This window comes from Mobula birostris, chromosome 13, assembly GCF_030028105.1.
Source record: "Mobula birostris isolate sMobBir1 chromosome 13, sMobBir1.hap1, whole genome shotgun sequence".
Lineage (NCBI taxonomy): Eukaryota > Metazoa > Chordata > Chondrichthyes > Myliobatiformes > Myliobatidae > Mobula > Mobula birostris.
The window spans coordinates 100,358,247-100,372,998 of NC_092382.1; the positions used below are offsets into that span (position 1 = coordinate 100,358,247).

General features: G+C 47.6%; 1 gene segment (V, D, J or C); it reads left to right on the forward strand.

The window, feature by feature from the left end:
* The first annotated feature begins 2,520 nt into the window (after positions 1 to 2,520).
* On the forward strand, positions 2,521 to 7,853 carry LOC140208102 (T cell receptor alpha variable 17-like). The segment is given in 3 exon segments: positions 2,521 to 2,597; positions 2,990 to 3,394; positions 7,711 to 7,853. Coding segments are annotated over 3 exon segments (597 nt in total).
* The last annotated feature ends 6,899 nt before the right edge of the window (positions 7,854 to 14,752 follow it).

Below are 14,752 nucleotides of genomic sequence, written 5' to 3' on the forward strand. Positions count from 1 at the left end.
CAGTTTCAAAATAACAAAAAAAAGCAAAAGGGGCCGAAACAAAGCGTTGCTATCTATCTATCTATCTACCTGTCTGTCTGTCTATCTGTCCATCTGTCTATCGAATATACCTGTCTGTCTGTCTATCTGTCTATCTATCTATCGAATCTACCTGTCTGTCTGTCTACCTGTCTATCTATCTATCGAATCTACCTGTCTGTCTGTCTATCTGTCTATCTATCTATCTACCTGTCTGTCTGTCTATCTATCTATCGAATCTACCTGTCTGTCTGTCTATCTGTCCATCTATCTATCGAATATACCTGTCTGTCTGTCTATCTGTCTATCTATCTATCGAATCTACCTGTCTGTCTGTCTATCTGTCTATCTATCTATCGAATCTACCTGTCTGTCTGTCTATCTGTCTATCTATCTATCGAATCTACCTGTCTGTCTGTCTATCTGTCTATCTATCTATCGAATCTACCTGTCTGTCTGTCTATCTGTCCATCTATCTATCGAATCTACATATCTATCCATCTATCTTTCAATCTCTCTATTTAACCGTCTGTCTATCTATCTATTTATCCATCTATCTATCTATCTATCCATCTAGCTAGCTAACTGTTCATCTTTCTGCCTCTCACTGCAGGCTCGTACTGAATTAGCTATTACAGAGAATGCAGGCTAACAGCGACATAACTCTACGATGCGTGATGAATAACGATAAGAAGGTCATTTCCATCCAATAAACACTTCTAGGGTAAATATGATTCAGGCGAACACAAACATCACAGTTTGAATGTCCCTTTAAGGGATGTTACATGTATGAATTTGCTGTTCGCCAGAAAGTAGTCATTTAAGGTACACTAGTATTAACTTAAATTGAAATTGCATTGATAAACTATATAATGGAAAATAAAGAACAGAGGCCCATCGTATATACACAAAATTTAGTCTGTAATCGGTGCACGTCATCGTTGGAGCTTATCGTTGCGTTATCCACCCGGTTTGAATCACGTCGTTTACTCACCGTGCCGACGAATTCTGCCTGGAAACCCCGGCAAAATCCAGGCGTCGAACTTTCTCCACGGTCACGTGATAACTCACCAACGAAGAGTTCTCTGCGCAGTCTCCCTGAGAGCACAGTCGGCCTGAGGACCTTCCGACGTCAGTCTCTGTACCTCCAGACGCGCCGCGTCACCACGTCCATCGCCCGTTTCCATTTTCCCTCTTTCTCCTTCTTCGATACCGCTCTCGCTCGAAAAAATGGCCGCCGCCCTCTTCCTTTTTCCCCACGCTCTCTCCAGCATGCACCGAAGACAATTTCTATCGTCTACTTCAATTGAGACTCACTTACCAATCACCGAATTTTATTTTAAACAGCATACATAAAATACTCTATTAATTAATGTAACTACAGGAAAATCTGCGGAAAGTAAAATGCACAACAACATAACTGAACATGAACATAGAGACATAGAAAACATACAGCACAATACAGGCCCTACAGCCCACAAAGCTGAGCTGAACATGTACTCACTTTACAAATTACCTGGGGTTACCCATCGGCCTTTATTTTTCAAAGCTGCATGTACCTATCCAGGACTCTCTTAAAAGACCCTATTAAATCCGCCTCCACCACCATCGCCGACATCACACTGTCTGTAAAAAATCTGAAGGTGAAAAGAGGACGGCTTCTACAACACACCTCAAAATCCACAATAGGCTACCACAAGAGGCACAAGTTGAAGGTTTTGCCATGGCCCTCACAGTCCCCTGACCTAAACATCATCGAAAATCTGTGGATAGACCTCAAAAGAGCAGTGCATGCAAGACGACCCAAGACTCTCACAGAACTAGAAGCCTTTCGCAAGGTCGAATGGGCGAAACTCTTAGCTGGCTACAGAAAGCGTTTACAAGCTGTGATCCTTGCCAAGGGGGGTGTTACTAAGTACTGACCATGCGGGGTGCCCAAACTTTTGCCTCGGGACCTTTTGTTTTTTTTTGTTATTTTGAAACTGCAAAAGATGGAAATAAAAAGAAGTAATCTTGCTTAAAATAGTAAAGAAATGTGTCATCTTTAACTTTATGCCTTTCGGAAATCAGGTTAGCTTTTCCTCGCTTAGCTATTCACAGTAGCAGATATTTTGGCTGGGGTGCCCAAACTTTTGCATGCCCCTGTGTATATGTTATATGGAACGGAATCTGATTTATTACTGCTGATCGTGCAACTTCTTGTTCTGCGACAGCTGTACAGAGCAGATAAATGAAATGACTATGCATTACAAAGTGAGCAAATGATGCAAAGAGAATTCGTAATTTGGAAACTCCCCAGCAACTCGATGAACAGACGGCGCCCGTGGTCAGGTTCGAACCACGATCGTGGCTCCTGGAGGCGGCCGCTCGACTGCACCACGACGAGTGTCTCCCCACCCCCCCCCCCTCGTTCGGATAGGAAGGGGAGGGGTGATAACCCGCGACCCGCCCTCGGCTTCCGATGTCGCCAGCCTTCCTTTCAGTCCGCCGAGCGAACTGAAGAACTAGAACCCGCCTCTGCCCGGCAGCAATGATGCCTGTGCGCTGCCTCCCTGCTGCGATCTTCTCTCTGGCTCTCTGTACGTGAGAACGCGCTCTTCGCTCTCCGGTTCTCCGCTTCCTCCTCTCAAAATGTCTCAAACTCTTTTCGAGTTCGGACTCTCGCTTCTCGTTGAGCTGCGGCGCGGCCCAAACTGCCCGATTACACTCGCAAAACGACTAATTAACCCAATAACCCGGCAGTCTTCTGAATGTGGGGCCGCCCGGACGAAACCCACGCGGACTAATTCCTCACGGTCAGATGCGGGAACTGAACTCGTGTTGCTGGCGTTTTAATACCATGAGGCGAACCGCTTCACCACCGCTCGAGTGTCCAAATGAATCCTTTCGCGCGTGGTTGGTGTATGCAGCGCAAAACAACGCCGTCCATCACCTTTTTTTCCCCAACCCCCTATCGCTTCTCTCTATGCAGGTGTCTGCCGGGCCGATGAGATCGACCAGTGGCCCGCATCTCTCAGCGTCCGCCAGGGGGAGCCGGCAGAGATGAAGTGCCTTCAGAAGGGGCAGCTCCGGGACAATATGCTCTGGTACCGCCAGCCGTCCACCGGCGGGCTGGCGCTGATTGGGTCCGTCTACCTGAACAGCGAGGCCCGGCTGGAGGAGGACTTCAAGAGCGGGTTCGTCATCACCAGGGCTAAGGAGAATAAGCAGTCTACCCTGCAGGTCGAGAGTGTGAAGGCCGCGGACGCGGCGACCTATTTCTGCGCTACTACTGATGGCGCACAGCGTTGTAGAGGTACTCGGCGCCAATACAAAAACTCCAACAGGTTTCCCCGCAGAGCAACTCGGCCAGGGTTTCGGGGGCAGATCAACCTAGGTACAGAACCGGAACTGGATGGGCCGAGGGGCCTTTTACTTTGCTGCGGGTGTTCAATGTCCCTGGCTAGGATTGGAATAGGTTTATCATTGTCACGCCACCAAGATATAGTGAAAGACTTTCTGTACATGCAGATCAAATCATTACACAGTACATTCAGGTCGAACAAGTTACGTAGGATGTCGAACCGGACAACACAGAAACAGGCCCTTCGGCCCACAATGTTGTGCTGACCCAGCTAAAATACAAATGGAAGCAACTACCTGTATTTCTAAGCAATACAAATCACTTTGTAGAGATCTGTTTTCACTTTGACACAGAAGAGTTTTTTAGTTGATGAGTGTCGGAAAAAGCCAAATTAAATCCACTGCGATACAGCTGATAACGTATCCGCTGAGCGGCATTTCTGCGCTGGTAGAAGAATTCTTCATGGGAGAGGTCCGAAGAGAAAGGCCTGGCTGGTTCAATGAGACTGGAAGGCGACGGTTACCCGCAAAGACCAACGTTACAACAGCCGTGGGCAGAACAGCGTCTCTGAACGCACAACACGTCGATCCCTAAGGCGGATGGGCGACAGCAGCAGAGGACGATGAGCCTACACTCAGTGGGCAGTCTGTTCGCTACAGCAGGTATCTAATGACGCTAATATCATACCCATTGACCTGCTTACCTGGCTACCTGAAGCACTTTCCGTGCATCAACCCCTCCACCAAGTCTGCTAATCTCTCTCTCTCTCTCTCTCTCTCTCTCTCTCTCTCTTTCTCGCTCTCTCCTTCTCCACAAGGGGGAAAGACAGATAGATATACAGAGAATAAGCGAGACAGGCAGATAGATAATATAGATAGATGGATAGATAGATAGATAGATAGCTAGATAGACCGATAAATTAGATAGATAGATAGACAGTTAGATAGATAGCGACAGAGAGAGAGAGAGAGAGAGAGAGAGAGATAAACACAGATAGACAGATAAATAGATAGATCGAGAGGGAGACAGCTTATTTCATACCCATTGACCTGCTTACCTGGCTAGCTAAACGTATATCCGTGTATCTGCTAATCTCTCTCTCTCTCTCTCTCTCTCTCTCTCTCTCTCTCTTTCTCCCTCTCTCTCTCTCCACAACAGAGAAAGACAGATAGATATACAGAGAATAAGCGAGACAGACAGATAGATAATATAGATAGATAGATAAATTAGATAGATATATAGATAGACAGATAGCTAGAGAGAGAGATAAACACAGATAGACAGATAAATAGATAGATCGACAGGGAGACTGTTAGAGAGAGAGACGATTATTGGTAGGTGGACAGATATCTTGATGAATGGATAGATAGATATGTACATAGATAGATAGATAGATAGAGGGATAGTTAGATAAACAAATGGATAGATAGATAGAGAGACAGACAGACAGATAGGTAGATAGATAGATAAATAAATGATATATAGATAGAGAGACAGTAAGAAAGAGCAAGAGATAGATTATTATAGGTAGAAAGACAGACAGATAGAAAGATAGATAGATATCTATATAGATACATGGAAAGATGGATTAATCAAATTCAAAAGACAAGTGTACTGACCGGGAGTAAGAACTTGGGTGAATTGTGCGGAGTTGACAAAGTGGGTGTTTCTTTGCAGCAACAGCAGGGGGCGGCATCGGAGCACCGAATGCAACCGTCTCCTCCCGGCCAAGGAACAGGGACAGAGAGGAAACGGCAGTGACAGGAAGGGGATCCTGCCCTTCTGCCCCTCACAGTTCCTCCGTGGAATTGTTGAAAGCGCAGATACGGTCAACCAAGAGTCAGGACAAATAAAGGGCAGTCTGGATGGGGTGGAAAGGAAGCAGGTCAACCAAACATAGCCCGCAATGTTGACGCTAACTTGCTAACAATCTCAACGTCTGATTTTTTTCTCCAGTCGCAGCTTTATGGGGGAAGGGCAAAGAGCCGAGCCATTGTTGAAAAGAAACTCACATAAAATCAAGGCTAGAGTTTGCCAGAAGGCTTGTGGGAGATTCTGAATCATCTGCGAGAAGATTTTATGGTCCGATGAAACTAAAATTGAGCTTTTTTGGCCATCGGCTGTGTTTCGCGTAAGATAAATGCTCACATCATCAAAAACACACCATCCTAACCGTGAAGCGTGATGGTGGCTGCATCATGCTGTGGGGATGTTTCACTGCAGCAGGCTCTGGAAGGCTTGTGAAGATAGAGGATAAAATGAATGCAGCAAAATACAGGGAAATCCCGGAGGAAAACCTGATGCAGTCTGCAAGAGAACTGCCACTGGGGAGGGGATTTGTTTCTCGTCAAGCGGTGACTCCAGGCATAAAGCAAATACTACACAGGAATGGTTTGAAAACAACAAAGTTAATGTCCTGGAGTGGCCAAGTCAGAGTCCAGACCTTACTCTAATTGAGAATGTGTGGCTGGACTTGAAAAGGACTGCTCACTCATGATCCCCATGCAATCTGACAGATCTTGAGCTGTTTTGTAAAGAAGAATAGGGAAACATTGCAGTGTCCACATGTGCAAAGCTGATCGAGACCCATCAACACAGACTCAAGGCTGGAACTGCTGCCAAAGAGGCATCTACTCGTACTGACTTGAAGGGGGTTAAAACTTGGACAATCAATTATTTTTTGTTTTATGCGTATAATTAATTTAGATCACTTTGTAGCGGCCTGATTTCACACGGAAGAGTCTCTTTCTGTCTATCAGTGTCAAACTAGCCAAATTGCATCCACACTGACTCAATGCTGTAAAACAAAAAAACATGAAAGCTTTCAAGGAGGGGTGCGTAATTTTCGCAGGCACTGTGTCCGACCATAAATCGGTAACGTCCAGGAGCAGAATTAGGCCACTGGCCCATCGATTCTGCCGCGCTATTTCATCATCCATTTTCTATCTCACCCCCAATCTTCACCCTTCTCACCGTATCCCTTGATCCACTGACCAATCAACTATCTATCAACATCTGCCTTAGATGTTCAACTGCGTGTGACAAACAAGTCCACCGATTCACTACTCTCCATCTAAAGAAATTCCTCCCCATCTCCTTTCTGAAAGGACGGCCCTCGATTCTGAGGCTGTGTCCTCTGGTCTTATACTTATACTTTATACTTCATCGTCGCCAAACAATTGATACTAGAACATACAATCATCACAGCGATATTTGATTCTGCGCTTCCTGCTCCCTGGATTACAGATATTAAATATTAAAAATTGTAAAAATTAGTAAATATTAACATTCTCAATTATAAATCATAAATAGAAAATGGAAAAACGGAAAGTAAGGTAGTGCGAAAAAAAAAACGAGAAGCAGGTCCGGATATTTTGAGGGTACGGCCCAGATCCGGGTCCGGATCCGTTCAGCAGCCTTATCACAGTTGGAAAGAAGCTGTTCCCAAATCTGGCCGTAAGACTCTTCAAACTCCTGAGCCTTCTCCCTGAGGGAAGACGGACAAAAAGTATGTTGGCTGGGTGGGTCGTGTCCATGATTATCCTGGCAGCACTGCTCCGACAGCGTGCGGTGTAAAGTGAGTCCACGGACGGAAGATTGGTTTGTGTGATGTGCTGTGCCGTATTCACGATCTCCTGCAGCTTCTTCAGGTCTTGGACAGGACAACTTCCAGACCAGGTGGTGGTGCACTCTATAATCTATCATACTCTCCCACCATAGGTAACATCCTCTCCACGTCCACTCTATCAAGGTCTATCAAAAGGCTTCAATCAGATCACCGCTCGTTCTTCCGAATTCCAGTGAATACAGGTCCACAGCCATCAGACACTCTTCATATGACAGGCCATTCAATCCTGCAATCATTTCCGTGAACCTCCTCTGAACCCTCCCCAGTTTCAGAACGAACTTTCTAAGATAAAAGGCCCACAACTGCACGTAACACTCCAGGTGAGGTCTGGAAAGCACCCTTTGAGGGAAACCTCCACAAGGACTCCCAAATGTCGTTGCGCCTCAATGTATATTTCTATTTTCTCTCTATTTAGAAAACAGGCAATGCTTTCATATCGTCTGCCAAAGTGCAGGACCGTACACTTCCCGACACTGTATTCTATCTGTAACTTCCACGCCCATTTTTCGAATCTGCCTCGTCCTTCTGCTCCTATCTCATTAACCCTTCCTGCCCCTCCACCTGCCTTGGTGTTGCCTGCAAACTTTACAACAAAGCCATCAACTCCACTATCCAAATCACTGACATATAATCTACAACTAACTGGTCCCAACCCGGATCCCTGTGGAACACCAGTACTCATTGGCAGCCAGTGAGAAAAGGCTCCCTTCATTCCCGCTAGCGGCCGCTCGACTGCACCACGACGAGTGTCTCCCCACCTCCCTCGTTCGGAAAGGGAGGGGCGGGGTGATAACCCGCGACCCGCCCTCGGATTCAGATATCGCCCGCCTTCCTTTCAGTCCGCCGAGCGAACTGAAGAACTAGAACCCGCCTCAGCCCGGCAGCAATGGTGCCTGCGCGCTGCCTCTCTGCTGCGATCTTCTGTCTGGCTCTGAGTACGTGAGAACGCGCTTTTCGCTCTCCGGTTCTGCGCTTCGACCTCTCAAAGTGTCCAAAAGTCGTTTCGACTTCCGACTCTCGCTTCTCGTTGAGCTACGGCGCGGCCCAAACTGCCCGATTACATTTCCAAAACGACTAATTAACCCACTGACCCGGCATTCTTCTGAATGTGGGGCCGCCCGGACTAAACCCACGCGAACTAATTCCTCACGGTCAGAGGCGGGAACTGAACTCGAGTTGCTGGCGTTTTAATACCGTGAGGCGAACCGCTTCGCCACCGAGCGAGTGTCCATATGAATCCTTTTTCGCGTGGTCAGTGTATGCAGCGCAACACATCGCCGTCCATCATTTTTTTTCCCAACCCCGATCTCTTCTCTCTATGCAGGTGTGTGCCGGGCCGATGAGATCCACCAGCGGCCCGGATCTCTCAGCGTCCGCCAGGGGGTGCCGGCCGAGATGAAGTGCCTTCAGAAGGGGCAGCTCCGTGAGAACATGCTCTGGTACCGCCAGCCGTCCACCGGCGGGCTGGCCTTGATCGGGTCCGTCTATCTCAGCAGCGAAGCTCGGATGGAGGAGGACTTCAAGGGCGGGTTCGTCATCACCAGGGCAAAGGAGAATAAGGAGTCCACCCTCCAGGTCGAGGGCGTGAAGGCCGCGGACGCGGCGACCTATTTCTGCGCTACTACTGATGGCGCACAGCGTTGTAGAGGTACTCGGCGCCAATACAAAAACTCCAACAGGTTTCCCCGCAGAGCAACTCGGCCAGGGTTTCGGGGGCAGATCAACCTAGGTACAGAACCGGAACTGGATGGGCCGAGGGGCCTTTTACTTTGCTGAAGGTGTTCTCCGTCTCTGGCTAGGATTGGAATAGGTTTATCATTGTCACGCCACCGAGATATAGTGAAAGACTTTCTGTACATGCAGAACAAATCATTACACAGTACATTCAGGTCGAACAAGTTACGTAGGATGCAGAACCGGACAACACAGAAACAGGCCCTTCGGCCCACAATGTTGTGCTGACCCAGCTAAAAAGCAAATGGAAGCAACTACCTGTATTTGTAATCAATACAAATCACTTTGTACAGATCTGTTTTCACTTTGACACAGAAGAGTTTTTTACGTTGATGAGTGTCGGAAAAAGCCAGATTAAATCCACTACGATACAACTGATAACATATCCGCTGAGCGGCATTTCTGCGCTGGTAGAAGAATTCTTCACGGGAGACGTCCGCAGAGAAAGGCCAGGCTGGTTCAGTGAGACTGGAAGGCGACGGTTACCCGCAAAGTTCAACGTTACAACAGCCGTGTGCAGAACAGCGTCTCTGAACGCACAACACGTCGAACCCTGAGGCGGATGGGCGACAGCAGCAGAGGACGATGAGCCTACACTCAGTGGGCAGTCTTTTGTGTACAGCAGGTATCTAATGCAGTGGCAACTGACGTTTATATCATACTCATTGACCTGCTTACCTGGCTAGCTAAACGTATATCCGTGTAACTACATCTCCACCAAGTCTGATAATATCTCTCTCTCTCTCTCTCTCTCTCTCTCTCTCTCTCTCTCTCTCTCTCTCTCTCTCTCTCTCTCCCCCCCCCCTCCCTCGCTCGCTCTCTCCTTCTCCACAACAGAGAAAGACATATAGGTATACAGAGAATGAGCGAGGCAGACAGATAGATAATATAGATAGACAGCTAGATAGATAGATAGATAGATAATATAGATAGAGAGATAGATAATATAGATAGAGAGATAGATAATATAGATAGATAAATTAGATAGATAGATAGACAGTTAGAAAGAGAGAGAGAGATAAACACAGATAGACAGAAAAACAGATAGATGGAGAGGGAGATAGTTTGAGCGAGATTAATATTGGTAGGTGGACGGATTTCTAGATATATAGATAGAAAGATACGTACATAGATAGATAGATGGATAGAGGAAGAGGTAGATAAACAAATGGATAGATAGATAGATAGAGAGACAGACAGGCGGATAGGTAGGTAGATAGATAATTAAATTGATATATAGACAGATATAGACAGATAGATGGACAGAGAGACAGTTAGAGAGAGCAAGAGATAGATTATTCGAGGTAGAAAGACAGACAGATAGATGAATAGACAGATAGAAAGATAGATATATATGTATGTAGATACATGGAAAGATGGATGGATCAAAATCAACAGACAGATGGACTGACCGGGAGTAAGAACGGAGTTGGCAATTGTGCGGAGTTGACAAAGTGGGTATTTCTTTGCACCAACAGCAGGGGGCGACATCGGAGCACCAAATGCAACAGTTTCCGCCCGGCCAAGGAACAGGGACAGAGAGGAAATCGCAGGGACAGGAAAGGGATCCTGCCCTTCTACCCCTCTCAGTTCCTCCGCGGAATTCTTGAAAGCGCAAATACGGTCAAACAAGAGTCAGGACAAATAAAGGGCAGTCTGGATGGGGTGGACAGGAAGCAGGTCAACCAAACATAGCCCGCAATGTTGACGCTAACTTGCTAACGATCTGAACGCCTGAATTTCTTCTCCAGTCGCAGCTTTATGGGGGAAGGGCAAAGAGCGAGCCATTGTTGAAAAGAAACTCACATGAAATCAAGGCTAGAGTTTGCCAGAAGGCTTGTGGTAGATTCTGAAGTCAGCTGGAAGAAGCTTTTATGGTCCGATGAAACCAAACTTGAGCTATTTTGGCTATCGGATAAAAACGCTATGATTGGCGTAAGCCACATGCTCACATCATCAAAAACACACCATCCTAACTGTGAAGCGTGGTGGCGGCTGCATCATGCTGTGGGGATGTTTCACTGCAGCAGGCCCTGGAAGGCTTGTAAAGGTACAGGGTAAAATGAATGCAGCAAAATGCAGGGAAATCCCGGAGGAAAACCTGATGCAGTCTGCAAGAGAACTGCCACTTGGGAGGGGATTTGTTTTCTCGTCAAGCGGTGACCCCAGGGACAAAGCAAATACTACACAGGAATGGCTTAAAAACAACAAAGTTAATGTCCTGGAGTGGCCAAGTCAGAGTCCAGACCTTAATCTAATTGAGAATGTGTGGCTGGACTTGAAAAGGACTGTTCACTCATGATCCCCATGCAATCTGACAGATCTTGAGCTGTTTTGTAAAGAAGAATAGGGAAAAATTGCAGTGTCCACATGTGCAAAGCTGCTCGAGCCCCATCAACACAGACTCAAGGCTGGAATTGCTGCCAAAGAGGCATCTACTCGTACTGACTTGAAGGGGGTTAAAACTTGGACAATCAATTATTTTTTGTTTTATGCGTATAATTAATTTAGATCACTTTGTAGCGACCTGATTTCACACGGAAGAGTCTCTTTCTGTCTATCAGTGTCAAACTAGCCAAATTACATCCACACTGACTCAATACTGTAAAACAAAAAAACATGAAAACTTTCAAGGAGTGGTGCGTAATTTTCGCAGGCACTGTGTCCGACCATAAATCGGTAACGTCCAGGAGCAGAATTAGGCCACTGGTTCATCGATTCTGCTGCGCTATTTCATCATCCATTTTCCATCTCACCCCCAATCTTCACCCTTCTCACCGTATCCCTTGATCCGCTGACCAATCAACTATCTATCAAGATCTGCCTTAGATGTTCAGCTGCGTGTGACAAACAAGTCCACCGACTCACTACTCTCTATCTAAAGAAATTCCTCCCCATCTCCTTTCTGAAAGGACGGCCCTCCATTCTGAGGCTGTGTCCTCTGGTCTTAAACTTATACTTTATACTTTATTGTCGCCAATCGATTGATACTAGACCGTACAATCATCACAGCGATATTTGATTCTGCGCTTCCTGCTCCCTGGATTACAGATATTAAATATTAAAAATTGTAAAAATTAGTAAATATTAACATTCTCAATTATAAATCATAAATAGAAAATGGGAAAACGGAATATAAGGTAGTGCAAAAAAAAACCGAGAGGCAGGTCCGGATATTTGGAGGGTACGGCCCTGATCCGGGTCCGGATCCGTTCAGCAGTCTTATCACAGTTGGAAAGCAGCTGTTCCCAAATCTGGCCGTACGAGTCTTCAAGCTCCTGAGCCTTCTCCCGGAGGGAAGAGGGACGGAAAGTGTGTTGGCTGGGTGGGTCGTGTCCTTGATTATCCTGGCAGCACTGCTCCGACAGCGTGCGGTGTAAAGTGAGTCCAGGATGGAAGATTGGTTTGTGTGATGTGCTGGGCCGTGTTCACGATCTCCTGCAGCTTCTTCAGGTCTTGGACAGGACAACTTCCAGACCAGGTTGTGTTGCACCCTATAATCTATCATACTCTCCCAGCATAGGTAACATCCTCTCCACGTCCACTCTATCAAGGTCTATCAAAAGGCTTCAATCAGATCACAGCTCCCTCTTCCGAATTCCGGTGAATGCAGGCCCAGAGCCATCAAACACTCTTCATATGACAGGCCATTCAATCTTGCAATCATTTCCGTCAATCTCCTCTGAACCCTCCCCAGTTTCAGCACGACTTTTCTACAGTAATGTGCCCAATACTGCTCATAATACTCCAGGTGAGGCCTGGAAAGTAACCTTTAAGAAATCCTCCACAAGGACTCCCAAATCCCATTGCACCTCAATGTATAGCTTTATTTTCTCTCTACTTAGAAAACAAGGAAAGCTTTCATATCGTCTGCCAAAGTGCAGAACCGCACACTTCCCGACACTGTATTCTATCTGTAACTTGCACGCCCATTTTCCGAATCTGCCTCGTCCTTCTGCTCCTATCTCATTAACCCTTCCTGCCCCTCCACCTGCCTTGGTGTTGCCTGCAAACTTTACAACAAAGCCATCAACTCCACTATCCAAATCACTGACATATAGTCTACAAGGAACTGGTCCCAACCCGGATCCCTGTGGAACACCAGTACTCATTGGCAGCCAGTGAGAAAAGGCTCCCTTCATTCCGGGTAGCGGCCGCTCGACTGCACCACGACGAGTGTCTCCCCACCTCCCTCGTTCGGAAAGGGAGGGGCGGGGTGATAACCCGCGACCCGCCCTCGGATTCAGATATCGCCCGCCTTCCTTTCAGTCCGCCGAGCGAACTGAAGAACTAGAACCCGCCTCAGCCCGGCAGCAATGGTGCCTGCGCGCTGCCTCTCTGCTGCGATCTTCTGTCTGGCTCTGAGTACGTGACAACGCGTTTTTCGCTCTCCGGTTCTGCGCTTCGACCTCTCAAAGTGTCCAAAAGTCGTTTCGACTTCCGACTCTCGCTTCTCGTTGAGCTACGGCGCGGCCCAAACTGCCCGATTACATTTCCAAAACGACTAATTAACCCACTGACCCGGCATTCTTCTGAATGTGGGGCCGCCCGGACTAAACCCACGCGAACTAATTCCTCACGGTCAGAGGCGGGAACCGAACTCGAGTTGCTGGCGTTTTAATACCGTGAGGCGAACCGCTTCGCCACCGAGTGAGTGTCCATATGAATCCTTTTGCGCGTGGTCAGTGTATGCAGCGCAACACATCGCCGTCCATCATTTTTTTTTCCCAACCCCGATCTCTTCTCTCTATGCAGGTGTGTGCCGGGCCGATGAGATCCACCAGCGGCCCGGATCTCTCAGCGTCCGCCAGGGGGTGCCGGCCGAGATGAAGTGCCTTCAGAAGGGGCAGCTCCGTGAGAACATGCTCTGCTACCGCCAGCCGTCCACCGGCGGGCTGGCCTTGATCGGGTCCGTCTATCTCAGCAGCGAAGCTCGGATGGAGGAGGACTTCAAGGGCGGGTTCGTCATCACCAGGGCAAAGGAGAATAAGGAGTCCACCCTCCAGGTCGAGGGCGTGAAGGCCGCGGACGCGGCGACCTATTTCTGCGCTACTACTGATGGCGCACAGCGTTGTAGAGGTACTCGGCGCCAATACAAAAACTCCAACAGGTTTCCCCGCAGAGCAACTCGGCCAAGGTTTCGGGGGCAGATCGGAACTAGGTACAGAACCGGAACTGGATGGGCCGAGGGGCCTTTTACTTTGCTGAAGGTGTTCTCCGTCTCTGGCTAGGATTGGAATAGGTTTATCATTGTCACGCCACCGAGATATAGTGAAAGACTTTCTGTACATGCAGAACAAATCATTACACAGTACATTCAGGTCAAACAAGTTACGTAGGATGCAGAACCGGACAACACAGAAACAAGCCCTTCGGCCCACAATGTTGTGCTGACCCAGCTAAAAAGCAAATGGAAGCAACTACCTGTATTTGTAATCAATACAAATCACTTTGTACAGATCTGTTTTCACTTTGACACAGAAGAGTTTTTTACGTTGATGAGTGTCGGAAAAAGCCAGATTAAATCCACTACGATACAACTGATAACATATCCGCTGAGCGGCATTTCTGCGCTGGTAGAAGAATTCTTCACGGGAGACGTCCGCAGAGAAAGGCCAGGCTGGTTCAGTGAGACTGAAAGGCGACGGTTACCCGCAAAGTTCAACGTTACAACAGCCGTGTGCAGAACAGCGTCTCTGAACGCACAACACGTCGAACCCTGAGGCGGATGGGCGACGGCAGCAGAGGACGATGAGCCTACACTCAGTGGGCAGTCTTTTGTGTACAGCAAGTATCTAATGCAGTGGCAACTGACGCTTATATCATACTCATTGACCTGCTTACCTGGCTAGCTAAACGTATATCCGTGTATCTACATCTCCACCAAGTCTGATAATATCTCTCTCTCTCTCTCTCTCTCTCTCTCTCTCTCTCTCTCTCCTCCCCCCCCCCCCCACCTCTCCCTCGCTCGCTCTCTCCTTCTCCACAACAGAGAAAGACATATAGGTATACAGAGAATGAGCGAGGCA